The sequence below is a fragment of the Orcinus orca genome, chromosome 11, assembly GCF_937001465.1.
Source record: "Orcinus orca chromosome 11, mOrcOrc1.1, whole genome shotgun sequence".
Taxonomy (NCBI): Eukaryota; Metazoa; Chordata; class Mammalia; order Artiodactyla; family Delphinidae; genus Orcinus; species Orcinus orca.
Window position 1 is genome coordinate 44,590,149 of NC_064569.1, and position 19,492 is coordinate 44,609,640.

The following is a 19,492-nucleotide window of genomic DNA, read 5'->3' on the forward strand; positions in this document are numbered from 1 at the left end:
TAATATTTTTGTTTTTATTTTATAAAACATGCAGTTTAAGACAAAAATTTTAAAAAAATAACAAGAAAACAAAACCTGGAACAGGAGAGTGGATGGAAGACAGATGCTTCTCAGCTGTCAACAGGAGTGAAGCCAGCAATGAAGCTTTGTCTAGGACCCAAAGGCCCTTTCGGCAATAATAATGTTGGCAACACTGGTTTGCTTGGGACCACCAGACTCTAAATGCTGGCCCCTCCAGGCAACCCTCAAGCAGTCAGACTTAAGCTAGGTCTTGAGCTATTGTTGTATCCTGTCATTGTCCTGGACTTCAGTACTTAGCCAACTAGAAACTGAGAGTTTTGGTTCCAGGAGCTTCTTTGCCTGGGCATTAATTACCCAGGATATCTATTAAGAATATGAATTACTTTCCATCTGGGTCAATTCTAGACTCTGTTTCTGGCCCACTATTTTGCAAAGGATGAAAAAGGAATCTGGCTCCTAGACCCTTTGCAACAGTTCTGCTGCATTCCAGTTCTATTAATAGCACCATCTGTAGACCCTGAGCAAGTCCAATTCTGGAAGTAGACAGGGTATAGCCAACTTGGGAAGCCATCTCCCACTTCTAGGGCCACAGAAAACTGAAGGGAGAGGGAATTGTTCGTTGGGAGAGGGTGAGGTCAGAGCGCCAGCACTGAAGAGAAGACAGCTGCATCTGTCAGAGACAAAACAAAGAGCATTGACTCCTAAGATGAGTGGAGAAAAAGCACCTGGGGCACTTCTTATGAAGGAAAAATGCAAGAGGAAAGAGGGCGTGGACCTGCCCCAAACATTTTAGAACTTGGCAAGAAGAGGTTAGGACCAATAGAGAGTTTCAATAATAAAATCAATTTCACTGAATGTTTTGAGGATTAAGTGCTTTGTAAACTGTTAAGTGCTTTATACTACAACCTGTTGGGGCGGTACTGTTGTTAACATCATCATCATTCTTATTATAATCTTATTATAATCTTCACATATACAACCAAAACCCACCCAGTCCAGCTTCCCCTGTCCCATCCCAGGCCTTACTCTTGGGACTTGTCTGGCCCTCGGGCTCAGGCACCTTCCAGTCCATCTTTCGGCCTTTCTCGTAAAGGCCCTTGAGCACTTTGTGGAAGGACTCAGGCTCAGTGCCATTTTTGCTTAGTTCCAGATACTTTCGGTAAAGCTGAAGGGCTGTGCGGGCATCCTCAATACTGTCATGGGTCTCCCCTTGAATCTTCAAGTCTGGGGAAAGTAGAGGTGGAATAGTTTGGGGCCTAGCAAAGGGAGGTAAGGACATGTCCTCTACTCACACTCCCAACTCCCAATAAACAACAACAAAAAAACCCTGACTACCCTTAAGGGAAAGAGCCAAACATCAACCCTAGTGCACAGAAGGGATACTGAAGCTAATTAAATCCATCAGTAACTCTCACCACTAACCCAGGGTCGTAGCTACTCCCCTTGGCCTCTCACACATTTTCATGCTCTTGCTGACCACAGCAAGAGCTACAAGGCAGAGCAACTCACCCAGAAAGTACCAAGCAAGGAATCGCAGGGAAATCATTCGTTTTCGGGGCATGTGAAATAGATAAACAGTGTCAAGGACTTGGTCCTTGGGCACCTGCCAGGGATAAAAGAGTGGGAGACTGAAGGTAGGGGATCCATAATTTCCCATTTTCCAAAAGCACAATGTATACCCTGGGGGGCCCACACACAAAGAAAGACTCTTAAAAGAGCCCTGCCCGAACCATGAGGTTGATGACCCGGAAGTCCTTCTGCAGACCGTGACCCACAAACTTGACTCCAATGTCTATGAGAAAACGAAGCTTTAAGTAGGTAGACTTTAGAGTTGTAAGGTGCTTAGAGGAAATCTTGGCATCAAGGTCTCCTGGCTTTATCCCTGAGTACTGAGTCAAGTAATCCACCACCTAGGGATAGAGAAAAGGTCAAGCGACCCAGGAAACGAGGTGCACAGTTCCCCCTGCCACTCTTCCCTGGGTTCTAGGGCACTCTATATAAGCACAGGGTCTCTCTCACTTGCATCTCCACATCCTATTACCTGCTCCTGGGTAGAGATGTAGTCATCAATGAAGGGGATACCCTCATTGGGTCCCTGGCCCCTAACGCAGGTAATCCTCGCTACTGACATCTGGCTTGGCTTGATGGTAGACTTGGTGCCATCGCTGCGCAGCTCTGCTTCTTCCTATATGAGAAGAGTTCATAAGGAAATCAGAGAAATGCTTATGACTCCTAATATCCCCAGAGTTCTGTTCTAACACCCCACCCTTTTTGGTCTTGGTTACCTCATTAAGGGTGACAAACTCAGCGTCCAGGCCCACCAAGTCCCCAACCTGTGGCATCTCATTCAGCATCAGGGGAATAAAGGTCGTATGTGTCTTCCGCTGCTTCCGTGCTAATGAGGCTTCAGCCAGCAGAACACTTGCCTCGATGGGGTTCTTAACTGGAAGGGAGAATCCAGAAGACAAGATGGCTCGGGAGAGGGAAGTGACCAGGGGAGGGAAGCTGGAGTGGCTACCAGAGACCAGGTCTACACTGTTATCCCAATAATCAAAGCATGTGAGTAAAAAGATCATGTCTGATGGACAGAGGAGGTAGACAGAACAGGTCAAATCAGAAAATTATCGGGAAATATGCTAAAAAAAGCCAAAAAAGTTAACAGAGAGGAAGGAGTAAGATTCTCACTTTAGACTTTACCTTAGTAAATCCAGAAAAATAAAGTTACAGAGAAACTATGGTTTAAAGGCATCAAAAAGGGACTTAATAAGGAGTTCATCACCAAAAAAAGAGCTCTTCACTTGGGGATAAGAATGGTTAGTCTCAAAATCATAACCTTAGCCATTTTGATCACACTTCCCCCCCATCACCTCTTCCCTCGACACCCTCAGTATCTCCAGATTCTAAATTTAAGGCCTGATGAGCAGGAATTGCTCTACTGTCCCTGGAAATATTAACACTGGTCGCCAGTCCTAATCTTAACAAGCTATTTCCCAGATCTCTTCCTGAGACCAATCTAATTGCCCACACCCTTGGATCTACACTGTATCACTTACTGTTCAGGTTGTATTTGGAATTAAGATTCCTTTTGATGTAATAAAGGATAGCAGGCACTTTCCAATTCATGTCAAACTGCACAGCTTCATGCTATAAAAGAAAAAGCACTTAATGGCCTACATATATGCCCCTTTTCCCTTTATCCCAAGTCAGAGAGAAGACAGGACTCAGGTGCTATTTTTAGCTCTGCTTTTTATTATTGAGGCCCCATCCCTCCCTCTGAATCTGCCTGGCACTCTCTCAGGCACTGAGGATGAGGATGCTAAAAAAAGGGAGATGAAAGGGGGAACGGAATGTATTACAACTAACCTTATCAATAGGTTCAATGAGAAAGTCGTTGAAGAGATACCACTGCTGGTGGGTAACACCCTGTGGAGATACAGAGACACAGTGATGCCAAAGTGATGGCTGGAGCATTCTGGCTCAGACTTCAGATAAGGACAGACCTGGGACTCCACTGTGGCCACCACCAGGAGTGTCCCTGCCCTGTATTACCTCACTCACCTCCTTGCGCTGGTGGTAGGTCTCTCCGACTTTGATGTGAGCCACCAGGCTGCCCCCTGTGCGTGAGTCCAGGATGTGTACCACAGTAGCCATCAGGTCATACACATAGACACCATGCTCCTCCTCTGCCCTGGCTGGGCCCCACTGTGAGGGGGGGTACCCAGGCTGCTAAGCTAAGTTTAAGGATGAGGAAGGAAGGGGAATGGGGATAGAGGACAGGGAGTCTGGGGTATAGGGATGGGGGACGAGGGTGGGTTCTTTCCATCCTAGCCCATCTATGACTCCCAACACTGAACTGAGTCACTCTGGAAAAGCCCACAACTGGTGAATACTAGGCCTTATTCCCTTTTTTCCCCTATGCTAAATTCCACCTTCCCCTTGCCTTGCTTCTGCCCTGACCTTCTCTCTTTTTTTTTTTTTTTTTGGGCCGCGCCACGCGGCTTATGGGATTCTAGTTCCAGACCAGGGATCGAACTCGGGGCCCCAGCAGTGAAAGCACCGAGTCCTAACGACTGGACCGCCAGGGAATTCCCGGACCTTCTCTCCCTTATTCCCCCTCCTCTTCCCAGTTTTTCAACAACCTGCATCTCATCCCCATCAGTCCAATTGCAAACATCCAGCCCTTTGTTCTTGGTCATCTTCATTCGAATGGAGAAAGGAAGCCAGACATTCTTCAACTCCTCAATGGAGGGACACATCAGCATGCCCTCTGGACTCCCTAGTTCCTTCCTATCAGGACAGGAGAATTGGAAATTTGTTCTGAGGAGATCTGACCAGTGACAAGAGAAGCCCCTGAGTAGTTCAATCCTTTGACCACTCTATAGACAATACCTACCAATCAGCCAAAGCAAACTCCTTATTCTTGGAGATTTCCCCACCATGCTTCTTTATTGCTATCTTGAAGGCAACCTGAACACAAAGGAGAAAATATCCAATTCCTCAGGAACATTAATCATATATGGAAGTCAAAAGAGGGAAGAACTAAAAAGTACTCCTAAAGTCCTGTTTCCAGGCTCAGTCCTTACCTCAGCCTGAATTCTCCAGAAATCAGCTTCTTTCAAGCTGTTCACCTCACAATTGATGACAAGAATATCTGGGAGATGGCAGATGTTGCGGGTCTGAATCTGAGAGGATAAAACAAACAAGGAATGGCAGGCGGCCTACAGAGAGAGAAACCTGGACATGAACAGTTAAGCCTGGATCTGCATCCTCCAGTTGGAGTTCTTCCCACTCCCTATAGATCGCTGGATGGTGGTGCTGACCCAGCCAGTCCCAGATGAAACCATGGCCGAGTCCCCAACATGGCAGGACTCTAGTCCAGTGCAACAGCCCACTCACCGTGGGCTGGTACTTTTCACAGTTGTCACACCAGGCCTGTGTATTCTGCTCCAGGCAGATGCTTCGCTTCAGCACCTGAGCAAAGTCACAGTTCTTCCCGGTTTTATCTGAGGGGAAACTGGATGCTTCATTCCAGGTCCTCCCTGTACCCACTGTTAGCCCCCCAACACCCTCTCCTTGATGTTACAGGACATCTGGGGGAGCCTCCCCAACCCAGCTGCAGGGTATACCAGTGTTGCTACCCTCAGGGTAGGAGAGCGTGAAGAGCAGGGTGGATGAGGCTCGCACGGTCTCACTGCCACAGCGGCAGAGGCTGCAGTTTTCCATCTCACAGCTGAACAGCTGCCCAATGACAGAGTCTCCCGACGAGCAAAAGCTGCTAAGAATGGGAAGGGCAATATATGCACACTGAGGGAGTTAGGAGACCCTTTAAGTCACAGTGGGGCTTATCATGGGGGCTTTAACTATTCCTGTCCCAATTCCATACCTGCCTCCAGCACCTCGATAAGCCTGGGGTACTTCCAGCTCCTGCAAATCTTGATGCAGTTGAGTGAGAATGAAGCGATTCCACCTCTGAATGAGCCTGGCCAGATTGCCCTTGCCTGAAGCCTCATCCGAGTCAGCCAAAATCAGACCAAGGGCCGAGGCCTCAGGAATGGTGCGGAACGCCCGAAGAAAATTACTGCCCTGGAATCCAGGAAGTGTGTTGGTGGAAAAGGGTTATTTTCATTTTTGTGGCCATCTGCAGAGTGATGACCCTGCCTACTGTCCACCTCCCTTCCCCTTTTATTGTCCCAGGTCTCCAGGCACTGACCTGACAAGGGTCACCTCGGGAGAGGTCCAACATGTGGAAGAGGAAGCCCAGCTCACACGCTAGGCAGAACTCCTTCTGGCAAAGGTGGTTCTGGATTAGACAGCGAACAGGCTCCAGGAAATAGAGCACCTGGAGGGAAGAGCAGGAGATATGATGCAGACAACTGGTACAGGGAGGAAGAGAAATCGGAAGGTTAAGAGATGGTGGAGAATACAGAGCTGGAGTCCACTGAAGAAGCAGAGCTCACAGAGGAGACCTGAAGGCTGAGGGGCAAGAAAGAATGGTAGAGGAGGTCTAAGTGGACTTGGCTGGGGAGACCTGGAAAAAGACGAGGGGTTGGGGGGCCCACAGAGAAAAACAAAAGCAGTAGCCATGTTCAAATCGCAGGAACACCCAGCCTTACCTGGATCATGCAGTTACAGTAGGCATTGGGGATGTGGGGCTCTAATCCAGCAAACAGCGTCTTATTGTAGTGTTTGAAGTCAAAGTCCTCCAGCCCTAGCTTGGAGTATTTGATGGTCACCTGAAGCAGAAACAGTCTGAGCAAGAGGAAGACACCCTCAGAATCCCCTAAATCTTTGCAGTAGCCATAACCTTCCCCCAAACCTCCCTCCTGAGTCCAGAGTGATAGGTGAAGGCTTCCTGAATGAGCCCTTCAATTCTTTCTCATGTGACCCCCTTCCCCGGGAACCTTTCCCCACATCCCAGAAGGCCCATTCCTTGGTATCCCCCAGCACCTTGCGGTATTTCTTAGAGACCATGTGGCGATGTGGCTCCTCTTCCCGCCCTATTGGTGACTCAGTGACCTGGCTGAAGCTGTCAAATTCACTGTCAGACTCCTTGAGTCGGTAAGGAATCTAGGGTTTTTAAAAAGAGGTAGCCTCGTTGGATGTGTATAATCGTCTTTGGTTTCCCCCTACCTTTATTCCAACACTGAAGCTATCATCACCAAGTCCTGAACCTTCTAATTTCATGGGATTTTCAGCATCCACTGCTTCCTTTTCATTCCCACTGCCACCACCCTACCTCATCACAGCTGGACAATGCCGATGGCTTCCACACTGGGCTCCCCCGCGTGCACTCTGTCCAGCATGCCGCCACCAGACTACCCCACCCAGAATGGCCCTTTCGGTGCATCACTTCTGCTATACACTGGTATGCAAGGCTTCACAACTGGCCCCTTTCCAAACTTCATCTCTCACTGTTTCCCAATACTAACAGCCACTCCAGCATAATCCCTGTCAGGCCTTCTGAGACTTCAGTAACACTGTTCTCTCATCTTGAAAGCCTCCCCTGTTACCATCTACTTGCCCGTCTTTCACCTTTCCAGCTCAACATCCACCTCTTTTAGTACTGCCCTCCCTGACCACTCTAGCCCAGAGTACAGTTTTCCCTCTAAACAGCTCTCGCACTGAATGCTTCTAACATTCCTTTAGCATTTAATGATAGAACATAAATAATTTCTGCTATGCACAGGTCTTACCTTCACCAACCGAACACTAAACTTCTTAAGAGCAAGGGACCCTATCTTTTATGTCTCTGAACCCTAACACCTAGTATAGTACCTTCAATTCAGCAGGCTTCAAAAAACCTTTACTGACTGACTAAAAGCAAATAGTAATGAGAAGGGACTTCCCTGGTGGCACAGTGGTTAAGAATCCGCCTGCCAATGCAGGGGACACGGGTTCGAGCCCTGGTCCGGAAAGATCCCACATGCCGCGGAGCAACTAAGCCTGTGTGCCACAACTACTGAGCCTGCGCTCTAGAGCCCGTGAGCCACAACTATTGAGCCCACATGCCACAACTACTGAAGCCTGCACTCCGCAACAAGAAGCCACCGCAATGAGATGCCCGCGCACCGCAACAAAGAGTAGCCCCTGCTCGCTGCAACTAGAGGAAGCCTGCGCACAGCAACGAAGACCCAACGCAGCCAAAAATAAATAAATAAATAAAATTTATTTTAAAAAAATTAATGAGAAGTACCAAAGGAAAAAGACAGGAGAAACACCAATGGCCTGGGGTGGGGGCTGACCCTCTCCTCTCTGAACATACCTGATTGCGCAGCCTGGTGCGGGGGTTGGGTGCATAGCCAATGAAGCCCACCTTCTTCATGGTGCGCAGAATCTCTGCATCCACAGGGGGTGCTCGCCTATAATGTAGCATAGTTCTAGGGCTTGAAGGTTGTGGTGTCTGCCCATTCAGCCCCAATCCCCAAGGGACCAGAAAAAAAAAGAAAATACTGAGAGTAGACAAAAATCAGGAAAGAAGTAGAATAATAACACGGCTTGCAGAGAATCCTGGTATCTTGGCCCTTTCCCCCTCCCTCCTTTTGGCCCAGAGGTGAGGTACAACCTGGGAGCTGGAGCGGAGTTGGCAGCAGGCCAATCAGAGAGAAGCGTGTCAGTGGTGAGTGGGACAGGGATGAGGGAAAGAGGCAGCAGGTCCTGGCTCCAGTCCAGAGGAGGCAGTGAGTCCACGAGACAAGGCAAAGCAAACTCGGTCTCACGGGAGTAGGGGTTGAAGGAAGGCTCAGGGGAATCAGTCCAGAGATGCACACAGCCCTCAGAATCCCCAAAGGCGAGGGCCTGCTTGCTGGCTGACACGTCAAACGTCATTAGCAGAGGCCCCACAGGATTCACGTGAAAGATGTCTGCTGGATTGGCCAGCCCTGTGGGCTCACAAAACTGGCACTGCCCTAGGAGGGAGAAGGAAGCCCACTAAGCCCTGGAAGATGAAAGGGAGCCATCCTTTTATGCCCTTCCTACCCTCTTCCCCTGGTATCAAGCAAAGATGGGCCCCAAATCCATTCCTAGAGATAAGAGAAAGTACCATCTGATGCCTTCCCATAAACCACAGGGAGGTTTGCTACCCAGCAAAGGACAGTTCTAAAGTTGTTTTGCCTGCTCTACCTATATTTTTTGCATATGTGTTCTTCACACTCGGAGAAAATAAAAGCTCTAATCTCTTACCAAACCTAGGTGAGACCCTGAGATCCCTCAGAAAGGTTACTTTTTCCCCAACAAAGAAATTCCAGGGAGCACACTTCTTCTCGTGCCTAGTTCCCCTTCACTCATTCACTCCTCCTACCCCATCCTACATCCCCTTCATACCTGACTGGGAGATGATAGCAAGACGAGAAGTATATGTAGGGATGAAGCGTAAGAAGGCAGGATCCACGTGAACTTGAAGTGGTGTGATGGCACGCATCATGCGTAGATCATACACCTTAAGGAAACGGTCACAGGCCAGGCCGGTGAGGCGGCTGGAGAAACCACAAGTGGCTAGCAAGTTGCCGTGCACATCAAAATCCGACAGACTCCCTGAGAAGGCATCAAACTCATGCTCCACCTTAAAAGTACGGAGGTCTCGCAGGGAAACCTGAAGAGAGAACTTGGTTATCTGCCAACGCTGCTATCAGGAAGAGGACCTGCCACCTACCCAACCTTGTGAGGCCCCTACCCAAAGAACTACGGCTCTGGGCTTCCCTGGTGGCACAGTGGTAGAGAGTCCGCCTGCCGATGCAGGGGACGCAGGTTCGTGCCCCGGTCCGGGAAGATCCCACATGCTGCGGAGCGGCTGGGCCCGTGGGCCATGGCCACTGAGCCTGTGCGTCCGGAGCCTGTGCTCCGCAACGGGAGAGGCCACAGCAGGGAGAGGCCTGCGTACCGCAAAATAAAACAAAAACAAAACAAAAAAAAAAAAACAAAACCAAACCAAAACAAAAAAAACTACGGCTCTAGGATACAGGCAATTAAAGCATAAAAAAAAAGCAAAAACAGACGCCAAGAGCCGGATGGGACCCCAAAGAGAGCTCTTGTTTACCCCTTTGCCTCTGAGATACCCATTTACAACAGAAAACATCAGGCTGAAAGATAATCTCATAGTATAACATGGCTAAGTAGGAACTCAATCCACTCCTCCCACCCTCCAACTACAGCCCCAGAAATGAGGAAAAGGCAGAGCCCAATCACATATCTGGTGAAACAGGCCCCATGGTGGGAGGAAAAGTGGAACGTAGTCAGTCACCCTGCCAGATGTGTGGCCACAGAAGAAGAAGCGATTCGTCTGTCTCATAATAGTGACTCCAGGTGTCTCAACTGCATACTGTGGAGGGAAGCGGGAGAAACCAGTGAGAATGATTCTTCCCACAGACCAAAAGAACAGAAAGGTCGCACACATCACAGGCATTTCCAGCTTATACTCCCCCCAATAACCTCAGGCCCTGCTTGTACCTTCTGAGTCTCCTGGACAGTGTTAAGGTCAATCTCCAATATGTGGTTCTGCAGCCCACCAACGAGCAGAGTGCTGCTGTCAGTCAGCAGCAGACTGTGCATATCTTCACTCTCATCCAGCCTGTAAGAGAGGAAAAGCTAAGGGGCCAGGGTCTCAAAAGTTTCCAATTCTCTAGACTTCCCACTCTGTGAGGGACCCTCTTTCCCAGTCCAGAGGTGAGAAACTACTTACAGGTAATCAAATATAATAAGGCCTCCACGGGCCATATACTTCAGGTTGTTCTTGGTAAGAAAAAGGATGCCATTCTCCAGGCTTTGGATCTGCCGAATGTCATCACTGCCATTGACCTGAAATGATGAGTAGCGTTCCAAAGCTGGGCCGAAAAATGACGTGGCATGGCCCTGTAGTGGACAAAAAGATGAGAGACATCCTGAGTGGAAGGGCAAGGCCATCCCAGATACAAATCAGAGACTGGACATTGCTCAGTTTTTCTCCATTCTTGCCTGGCCTTTCTGGCTAGCAGTGACTAAGGAATAAGGCTGAGCACCAATCTTAGTGATAAAAACACTGATAATACTATCTTATGTTTGTTTAATGCTTTACAAAGTAGTTCTATAAACTCTACCTCATTTTATCCTCACAATGTCCTTGCTGAATAGGTAATGGCTCAGTTGGTTAGAACAGTGCTCAGAAGGTCAGGGACGTGGGTCCAATCCTCCAATGGCCAGCTGGCTTTCTTATGTTCCACAGTCTTTTTTTTTTGTTTAATAAATTTATTTATTTAATTTTTGCCTGCTTTGGGTCTTCGTTGATGTGCGCGGGCTTTCTCTAGTTGTGGTGAACGGGGGCTACTCTTCATTGTGGAGCATGGGCTTCTCACTGCGGTGGCTTCTCTTGTTGCGGAGCATGGGATCGAGGCTTACGAACTTCAGTAGTTGCAGCACGCAGGCTCAGTAGTTGTGGCTCGTGGGCTCTAGAGCGCAGGCTCAGTAGTTGTGGCGCACGGGCTTAGTTGCTCCGCAGCATGTGGGATCCTCCCGGACTAGGGCTCAAACCCATGTCCCCTGCATTGGCAGGCGGATTCTTAACCACTGCGCCACCAGGGAAGTCCCCACAGTCAAGTCATAATCTCTACCAGCCAACTGGGAAATGTGTACTGTGGGTCACAGGCTGGAATAGAGAGAATGTGAAACTCATGCCATCCTTGGCTCCTATGACATCATCCACTCCTGGTTTCTCTCCTGACTCTTAGCTCACTATCTTCTCCTTACGTGCAACCCTTATGACCACTCTTGAAACATGGCTATTCCCAGCCCACTATCTTCTCACTCTACTTTTCTTCCTAGATAATCTCACCTACTCTTAAGGTTTTAACCATTCATCTTAAAGTTGATGAATCCTACTTTTCTCCTCTAGCCCAGACCACTGCCTCAAGCTTCAGACTCATACATCCAAATACCTACTATATGTCTCTCTTTAGATATCCCATGAGAACCTCAAACTTGTTACATCCTAAATCAAATTCACCATCTTGGGCTTCCCTGGTGGGGCAGTGGTTAAGAATCCACCTGCCAATGCAGGGGACATCGGTTCGAGCCCTGGTCCGGGAAGATCGCACATGCCGCAGGGCAACTAAGCCCGTGTGACACAACTACTGAGCCTGCGCTCTAGAGCCCACGAGTGTTGCAACTACTGAAGCCTGCGAGCCTAGAGCCCGTGCTCCGCAACAAGAGAAGCCACAGCAGTGAGAAGCCCGCACACCACAACGAAGAGTAGCCCCCGCTGGCAACAACTAGAGAAAGCCCGCACGCAGCAACAGAGACCCAACGCAGCCAAAAATAAATTAATTTAAAAAAAATTCACCATCTTTACCCCATTTCAATTCCTCTTAACTGTATTCCCTATGGTACCATGATCTACTCAGTGGAGTAAGTCACTGGTAGTTGACTTAAATCTTATTTATTTTACTTCCTAAATATTTCTCAAATCTGTTCTCATGGATAAATCTCTACAGGGCTTCATTCAGGCCTTCAATGTATTTTATGTGAATTACTACAACATACTGCACACTGAGTCCTGCCCCATTCCCCTTAAATCAAACTCTATACTGCTACCTCAGCACTCCACCTAAGATGCAAACCGGACCTTGTCTTTCTAGATAAAAACCTTCAGTGGACTGAAGAATCAGTTCAACTCTTTTAGCATAGCATATGAGGTTTTTTAGAATGTTCTCCCCCCAATATCTGCATGGCTCCCTCCCTCCCTTCTAGGGAGATTAGAATGGACATCCTGGCCTGCATCCAGGTCTCTACTCAAATGTGACTTTATCAGAGAGCCCTTCCCTTGACCAACTATGTAAAATAGCAACACCTCCCACCCTTCGATACCGCAACTCCCTTATTCCACTGTATTTTTCTTAAGGATTCTAAGCAACACCTGATATGTCACAAATATATTTGTGTTGCCTTTTAAAATGCTTATTCCAAACTTAGACCCCAGAGCAAGGTCTGGCACCTTAAAGGTGCTCAAAACACACTGGCTGAAGAAATGTCTAACTCTTCAGCTTCATCGTCTAGTCCAGTAAACCCTACTTGCTTACAGTTCCTGCGCTCCGCAATCATCATGCTATATAATATCTTGGGAATCACTGTTTTACCCCGTTGCTTTTGCCAAGATAGCATTTCCTCCTCTTCTTCACCTGACTCCTACTCATCCTTCAAGAATCAACGCAGGTGTCACTTCCTTCTGGAGATCCTCTAATCCTCTTCTATGCTCACCAACACTCAGTACGTATTTTCACACTGGCATTTATTAGTTTATATCCTAAATTCATAATTATTAAGTGAAACATTTTAGTTTCTTTTAAAGTGCCATAAAATTATCTGTTCATATTTTTTTTGTTTTCCTCGTCCTGTGAACTCCTTGAGGGCAAGGATTATGTTTTATTCAGCTTTATTCCCTGGGCCTAGCCTGTCAGTAGACACTGCCTACTGAATTGAGTATATTACCCAAAAAAACCACTCATTCCAATGGACAAACAATTCCCGCCCTATGGAAGGTAAATTAGTAAACCAAGGATACCATGTTATTTCTTACAAAATCTTTGGGCTCCCTAGCATATTGGCAATATTGATACATTTTAAGAAATTAACAATGATAACTGCTCCCAGAGAGATTATAATCAGCCAAAGACAAAATGATTCCATGTAACACATGCAGAAACATGCACTAAACATTCTATAATTAGGGAATTCCCTGGTGGTCCAGTGGTTAGGACTTGGCGCTTTCACTGCCAGGGCCCGGGTTTGATCCCTGGTTGGGGGTACTAAGATCCCACAAGCCACGTGGCACGGCCGGAAAAGAAAATATTCTATAATTATAAAAATGGAAAACAGAGGAGGAGCATTAGAGACTATATTTAGATGGCTATAGGCTAACTGATGTGTACAGTTATTAAGATTAATCAAAGCATGGAATGGGCAAATTGTGGTAGAACTGGGATGCCTTCTGAAAAAGAACACTTATGTAAAGCATCTCTGGATCCTATGACTCCCTCTTTCTCCCTCCACTCCCCTCCTCTTGGCTTGACTTGGAGACCCAGCTAACTTTCATCACCTCAACTCAGTTCTGGCTCCCTGCAAACCATCTGTTCTTGGGTTAAAACCAGATAAAAGACCTCCAACATCTCCGTCCAGCCATTACAAAGGAGTACAGTTCTTACCCCATGGCTTCCCACCCACAGCATCTCCTCGTGCAAGTCAAAGTGGGAGACGGAGACAGGCACACCCACTTCAGCCACCACACTGTGCAACTCAGAGTAGACACCTTCCATTATGTGCACTGACTCCTGGACGGGAAGAGCCTCTAAGGCCACTCCCTCCGGGTCCAGCTCCACATTCTGTAGCAGACTGGGGTTCAGGTGGGCATCCAGGACAGGATCCAGGGTAGAATGCATGGCTGGAGCATACTCTGCTAGTCCAGGGTCCAGAACCTCGAAGTTCATGATGATGATGATGATGATGATGATGATGGCAGCAGATTAGACCCGTGTCACACCCTCCCTTGCCACAGCCCCTTTGGATGCCTTGACCCAGCCTTCAGCAGGATGACACCAGTGGACCTAGAATGGACATCCTGACCTGCAAAGGGAAAGAGATAGCTGAGTCAGGGGTAGGCCCAGGTACTTGTATTTAGGGTGTTCCAAGTTTTACCGGCAAGGAGGAGATGATGCAGGCAGAAAATGTGAGAATGCTAGGCACGGGACGAACAAGCAGGAAGGGAATGGGCATTGGGATAGAGGTGGGAAAAGTGCTGTCCCTTCCTCTTCTCCTCTAGGCACTCTGTACTCCCCACCACCCCACTAACTTAATCCCTGACTTCCCTTTCACCTCTCTTCAGGCCTGCTCACTTGCCTGGTTCATCTCTGAACCATCAGTAGTAAGAGCAGCAACTGCGGGGGTAGGGGTTAGGTAGAGGGAGCTAACATGCTTGTTTCCCAGAATTAGGGGTGGGGGTAGGTGGTTGAGAGGGGAGACCAAGAGAAGTCAATTTCCCAGAATCCTCTGCAATGTTACCCAGGATTCTCTAGGGGAAAATAAGAATGGCCAGTTACCCACAGTTGGGGCGGGGGTAGGGGTACGTGATGGAAATAGCTAGTTACCCAGAATTCTCTGGGGGAACCAGAAAAATCAATTACCCATAATTCTCCCCCGGCGGCGGGGAGGGGAGGGATTAGGGAAGGGGTCAGATGTGTTCCCGGGATGCTTACGGGGATTGGGTCATTACCAAGATTTCTCCATGGCGGATATTTTGGAGCGCGTGGAATTAAAACGAGTACGGGGGAGAACAAGCGCCGTCAGCTCCGCGGGAAATTCCAGTTTCCCCAATTCTCCCCCGCGCCTCTGGTTCAACCAAACTCCACGACGGAAAAGACGGCGCACTCCCACTCGTCGCTTCCAATCGGGAAGGGCTAGGGGCTCACCTCAGCCAATCGGAAGGAGCCAGGTACAGCCGGCCCCGCGAGAAGACGTGTGACACGGGAGCTGGGCAAAAGCAAGAGCTACGGGGCGCGGGTAGGGACAAATGTAGTCAGACCTTGTCCCTGTTTGTTGCGTTAGAAAGTAACCTCTTCTCTTTTAAGCCTTCTTTAAACAAAATTAGAGAGCCCCAGGCTTGCAGGTCGAACTTTCATGCTCCCTATAGCTTTAGAAACTAGAATAAGGGGCGCCCAAGGCAAAGCATTGGGAATCGATTGCTGGGTATTCCCAGTATGGCCCAGTCCACCCCCTCTTCCCGTGGTGCTCTTGTGAGCACTCCGCCACCTCCGACCCTGTAACCCCCGAAACTCGCTGGCATTTCCTATCATTTCCAGGCATGGGAGAGAAAAAAGGAAGCGGGAGGCAGCCTCCTAACACGGCCCAAGTAGCTGTATCTTCTATGATTCTAAAGGCAACCGTCTGAAACTCCCATCTGTGATTGTTCCCTCCCCAGAGGCGCCGGTAATATTTCCAGGGAACAGGACTCCTCAGCTATCAAATTCCCCTAGCTCGTGGAGCTGGACATTATTCCTCAGAGGGACAGGGCATAGCAAATTGAGACATTTGCCTTCCCCAAACTCTTACAGATTTAGCGTCAGCACTTAGGGATTCTTGGGGTCCAACTCTGAGCTTGAACTGCTTTGGAATAGATCCAGGTTGTTAGATGTCTGTGGGGTATTTTAGCTCAGTTTCTAAAGGCCACATAGAGGGCCTCTGGTGGAAGGAATTCCTCATAGAGGATACAGTTTTAAAGCATTTCTCTCTCTCAATAAAGACTGGTAAATAGACCTTCATAAAAGAACCCAAGAATTTAGTTTTCCAGGACTCAGAGGGGTTCTAGACTTGTCAGAGGTCATTGATGGAGAGAAAAACACCTTAACTCAGAGGGTCTCTCAAACTGGTCTGACTTCAGAGGTCCCTAGATTTAAAATCTTGTAAAAAGATGGGTGCTGAGAGACAGGGACAGTACCTACCCTTGAGAAATTTCTATGTTGAGGTCTCTAAGAAAGGCTCAACAGTGAGAATTAAAGGGCCTGAGATGCCAGATATACCTGGGCTAAATGAGCTACTTTATTAAGATGCTTAGTGTTGCCTCAGTGTCCAATAAAATGGAATGACTGAGAATGCAGGATCTGGAGTCTGCACTGTAATTCTGGCCACTTAATAGTGATCTTAGGCAAATTACTTATCTCTGCACCTCAGTTTCCTCATCTGTAATATGGTAATAACGATAGTACCTATCTAATTGTGTTGTTGTGAGAATTAAATGGGTTAATATATGAAAAGTGCTTAAACTAAGTACTTGGCGTAAAGTGAGAGTTGGATATAAGCCATCATTACTAACCACCTCGGGAAACTTCAACTGGATTTGGCGTCTGGGCATCCAACTGGAAAGGCCTGTTTGTCAGTATAATTTGCATTAACGGTTGAGGTCCTGCTGACGTCAAGGTCTCCTTGCAGCTCCAGGTCAGACCTAGTCCTGGAAGTAGTTCCTGTCACACAACAGTCCCACAATCGCCCCACCAACCTTGCTTCCTACCCAACTCCCGAAGCACCAGGAAGTGAAACAAAGCCCCATGCCTCCAACTCACCCTTGTCCCTCTCATCCCATCCCCCAGCGTTCCACTTCCTCCTCCTGCTTTTCACCTTCCATCTCCTATCCTAAAGGGCTCCCAGAATGGGAACCAGAGGCAGGAAAAGCATGGGAGACATTATACAAAAGTGAGGTGAGCTCCCCTACCCCCACCCCCACCCCCAATTTCCTTATTTCATTTGTATTCACCAGTGTAACGAGAGGCAAACCATTTCTCACTCAAACTGAGGTAACCTCTCTGATGCTGCAAATGTTTTATCCAAAGGGTGGATTTACCGCAGAGTCATATTCGAATCAGAGGTTTCATTGGGCAGTTTTGAATAGTCCTATGAGAAGGGAGACCTCTATCGAGGGTGTTTCTCAGAGAAAAAGGGTCAACCTCTTGGAAAGCCTTTGGGAGCCATCTGTGTGGTCATCCATGGCCTCATTCTGACGTCCAGATTGTCCTGGGACCCTCCAGTGGGGTTGGGGCAGTCCCAGATTTGGACCACCTTCCACTCCCACACCCAACTTCACAGTCTCAGCTGTTTCACTGAATGTTGCATCAGGGATGGTGATGAAATCAGTGTCAGCGGATTTTACCCATGGATGCAACAGGCTGAAGGACCAGCCAGGGTCATTGACACTGTGCACCTTCAACTACCCAGAACCCTGGACTTTCTAGCCACGGTGAAGGGCTGGGTGCTGGAATATCTCAGTTGGATTTCTAGCCCTTGCTTACACTGGTGTCCCCCACCCCCAAATCACCTGAATCCCACAGAGCCCAAGAAACTTAGGCCACTAAGGTTGAGGAATCAGATGGTTCTTAGCAACAGCTCTTTCCTTCCAACAGCCCTCCTAGCCTCCAGAGTGAGGCCTGAAGTGAGGGAGCAATAATACCTTATACCGAACTGATGTGGTTTCCCAGTTCACAAAGTGCCTTCATGTCCATTGTCTCCCAGTGAAAATAACACCGTTCTCAACAGAGACTAAGAAGCCCCCTTATTCTTAGACTGAGGGCATCAGGTGGGAACCAAACTTCATTCCAAACTGAGCTTGCCATCCTATTGGGAGATAAATGAATGCTTCTGTTTTGATATTTACTCAGGCAGGCAGGGGTGAGGAAATTAGGTTTGAAGGGAGGGAAGATATAGCTTAGAGAGGCAAAAAGATGAGGGAAAGGTTAAGCAGGAAGGAACTTGAGACTAGATTCATTTAAATATTCGTTACTCCCACCCCACCCCCTTCTACAGCCTCTTTGATTCCTGGAGAGCATTACACGTTAAGTCCCATCCCAGGCCTCCAGTCACGGCAACCACACGACTCATTTCCCCTGGAACTGAGGCTACTTACCTGGGCTCCCCACGGAGGGAGATGATGCAGGGTGGGGAATCCCACCTGCTGTGAGTCACCTGCTAGTATAAAGGGCGGGTCTTACAATGCAGGGAGCTTAAAAAGAGACTCAGAGACAAGGGGAGAAAATCTACAGAAAGCAGCTCAGAAACTTGGTGAACGACAGAGGGAACCAAACCAGAGACGCACAGAACAAAGAGAATCAGGCTCAGAGCAAGGGGAAGTGGACAGAGATTCCACAGGGACTGCAAGGCACAGAGCCAGCCAGATCTGAGAAGCAGGCAACGAGATGCTGGGGAGCAGAGCTGTGCTGCTGCTGCTTCTGCCCTGGATTGCTTGGGGCCGGGCTGCGCCTCAGGGCAGCAGCCCTGCTTGGGTTCGGGGCCAGCAGCTCTCACAGCAGCTCTGCATGCTGGCCTGGAGTGCACATCAACCAATGGGACATGTGGTGAGTGGCAGCCTCTGGGACCAAACAGGAGCCTATCCAAGCCCTCCAAGGCTGCAGTGGAAGACTCTGTGGCCTAGGGTGGAAACTGGAGGGTTGAAAGCCATCAGAGCGTAAGAGAGGACAGGGGAGTGGGGTTCCAGGGAGAGTCACAGCCTGAGGATCCAGGTGGGGTTTGAAAGTACTTCTTTCTTTACTCTTCCCACCTCTCCTCCATTCCAGGATCTACCAAGAGAAGAAGATGATGAGACTACAAATCATGTCCCCCATATCCAGTGTGAGGATGGCTGTGATCCACAAGGACTCAGGGACAACAGTCAGGTACTAAGATGAGGCTGGGCTGCAAGGAAGAGGGGACTGGGGACAGAGCTGGACACCATGGTAAATTAGTAAAAGTTGTATCTGTCCTTGTCCATTCAGCCTGCTATAACAACAAACCATAGACTCAGTGGTTTATAAACAACAGACATTTATTTTTTATTTTAAAAAATAAATTTATTTTTAAATTTTTTATTTATTTTTGGCTGCGTTGGGTCTTTGTGGCTGCGTGTGGGCTTTCTCTAGTTGCGGTGAGCGGGGGCTACTCTTCGTTGCAGTGTGTGGGCTCTATCGCAGTGGCTTCTCTTGCTGCGGAGTATGGGCTCTAGGTGCGTGGGCTTCAGTAGTCGTGGCACACGGGCTTAGCTGCTCCGCGGCACGTGGGATCTTCCTGGACCAGGGCTTGAACCCGTGTCCCCTGCTATTGGCAGGCGGATTCTTAACCACTGTGCCACCAAGGAAGCCCACCACAGACATTTATTTCTCACAGTTCTGGAGGCTGCAAGTCCGAGATTAAGGTGCCAGCATGGTTGAGTGAGGGCCCTCTTCAGGTTGCAGACTTCTTGTCTCCTCACATTGTGGAAGTGATTAGGGAGTTCTGTGGGTCTCCTTTACAAGAGCAATAATCCCATTCTTGAGGGCTCCATCCTCATGACCCCCCAAGGGTCCCACTTCCTAATACAGTCACACGGGGATCAGGATATCAAAATATGAATTTTCTGGGGACACAAACATTCATATCACAGCCGTTTCTAAGAATGGCAAATATCAGATGGGTCTTTGGTGAAGTAATTAGAAAGTAT

At 48.4% G+C, this 19,492-nt stretch overlaps 2 protein-coding genes across 11 annotated transcripts in view; one reads left to right on the forward strand and one right to left on the reverse strand.

The window, feature by feature from the left end:
* PAN2 (poly(A) specific ribonuclease subunit PAN2) lies at window positions 1-14,888 on the reverse strand. Of its 9 annotated transcripts, none has more exons than XM_033436032.2 (26): window positions 14,750-14,888; window positions 13,686-14,103; window positions 10,196-10,365; window positions 9,964-10,084; window positions 9,758-9,835; window positions 8,842-9,109; window positions 8,084-8,426; window positions 7,784-7,880; window positions 6,469-6,588; window positions 6,135-6,254; window positions 5,732-5,860; window positions 5,405-5,604; window positions 5,160-5,293; window positions 4,918-5,024; window positions 4,605-4,703; window positions 4,415-4,488; window positions 4,161-4,308; window positions 3,580-3,723; window positions 3,385-3,444; window positions 3,075-3,165; window positions 2,307-2,464; window positions 2,063-2,206; window positions 1,752-1,931; window positions 1,531-1,624; window positions 1,048-1,245; window positions 1-691 (listed from the first exon to the last, which is right to left on the reverse strand). In XM_033436032.2, the coding sequence occupies exons 2-26, from the start codon at window positions 13,965-13,967 to the stop codon at window positions 657-659; spliced, it is 3,594 nt and encodes a 1,197-aa protein (XP_033291923.1). In that variant the 5' UTR covers window positions 13,968-14,103; window positions 14,750-14,888; the 3' UTR covers window positions 1-656. The 9 variants fall into 9 exon arrangements, with proteins under 9 accessions (XP_033291923.1, XP_012390046.1, XP_004274194.1 ...); XM_012534592.3 differs by having other exon boundaries at window positions 5,148-5,293; XM_004274146.3 differs by having other exon boundaries at window positions 5,160-5,296.
* Window positions 14,829-19,492, forward strand: part of IL23A (interleukin 23 subunit alpha) — a 5,688-nt gene continuing 1,024 nt past the window's right edge. Inside the window, exons 1-2 of one of the 2 annotated variants that reach the window (XR_004485489.2) lie at window positions 14,829-14,968; window positions 18,594-19,346. Coding sequence is in view for 1 of the 2 variants with exons in the window: in XM_004274144.4 (XP_004274192.1) it covers window positions 18,216-18,374; window positions 18,594-18,692 (258 nt within the window). In the remaining variant the exon portion in view is untranslated. Of the gene's footprint in view, window positions 14,969-16,779; window positions 18,375-18,593; window positions 19,347-19,492 lie in introns of those variants that run through there. The other variant, XM_004274144.4, reaches the window with a different exon arrangement.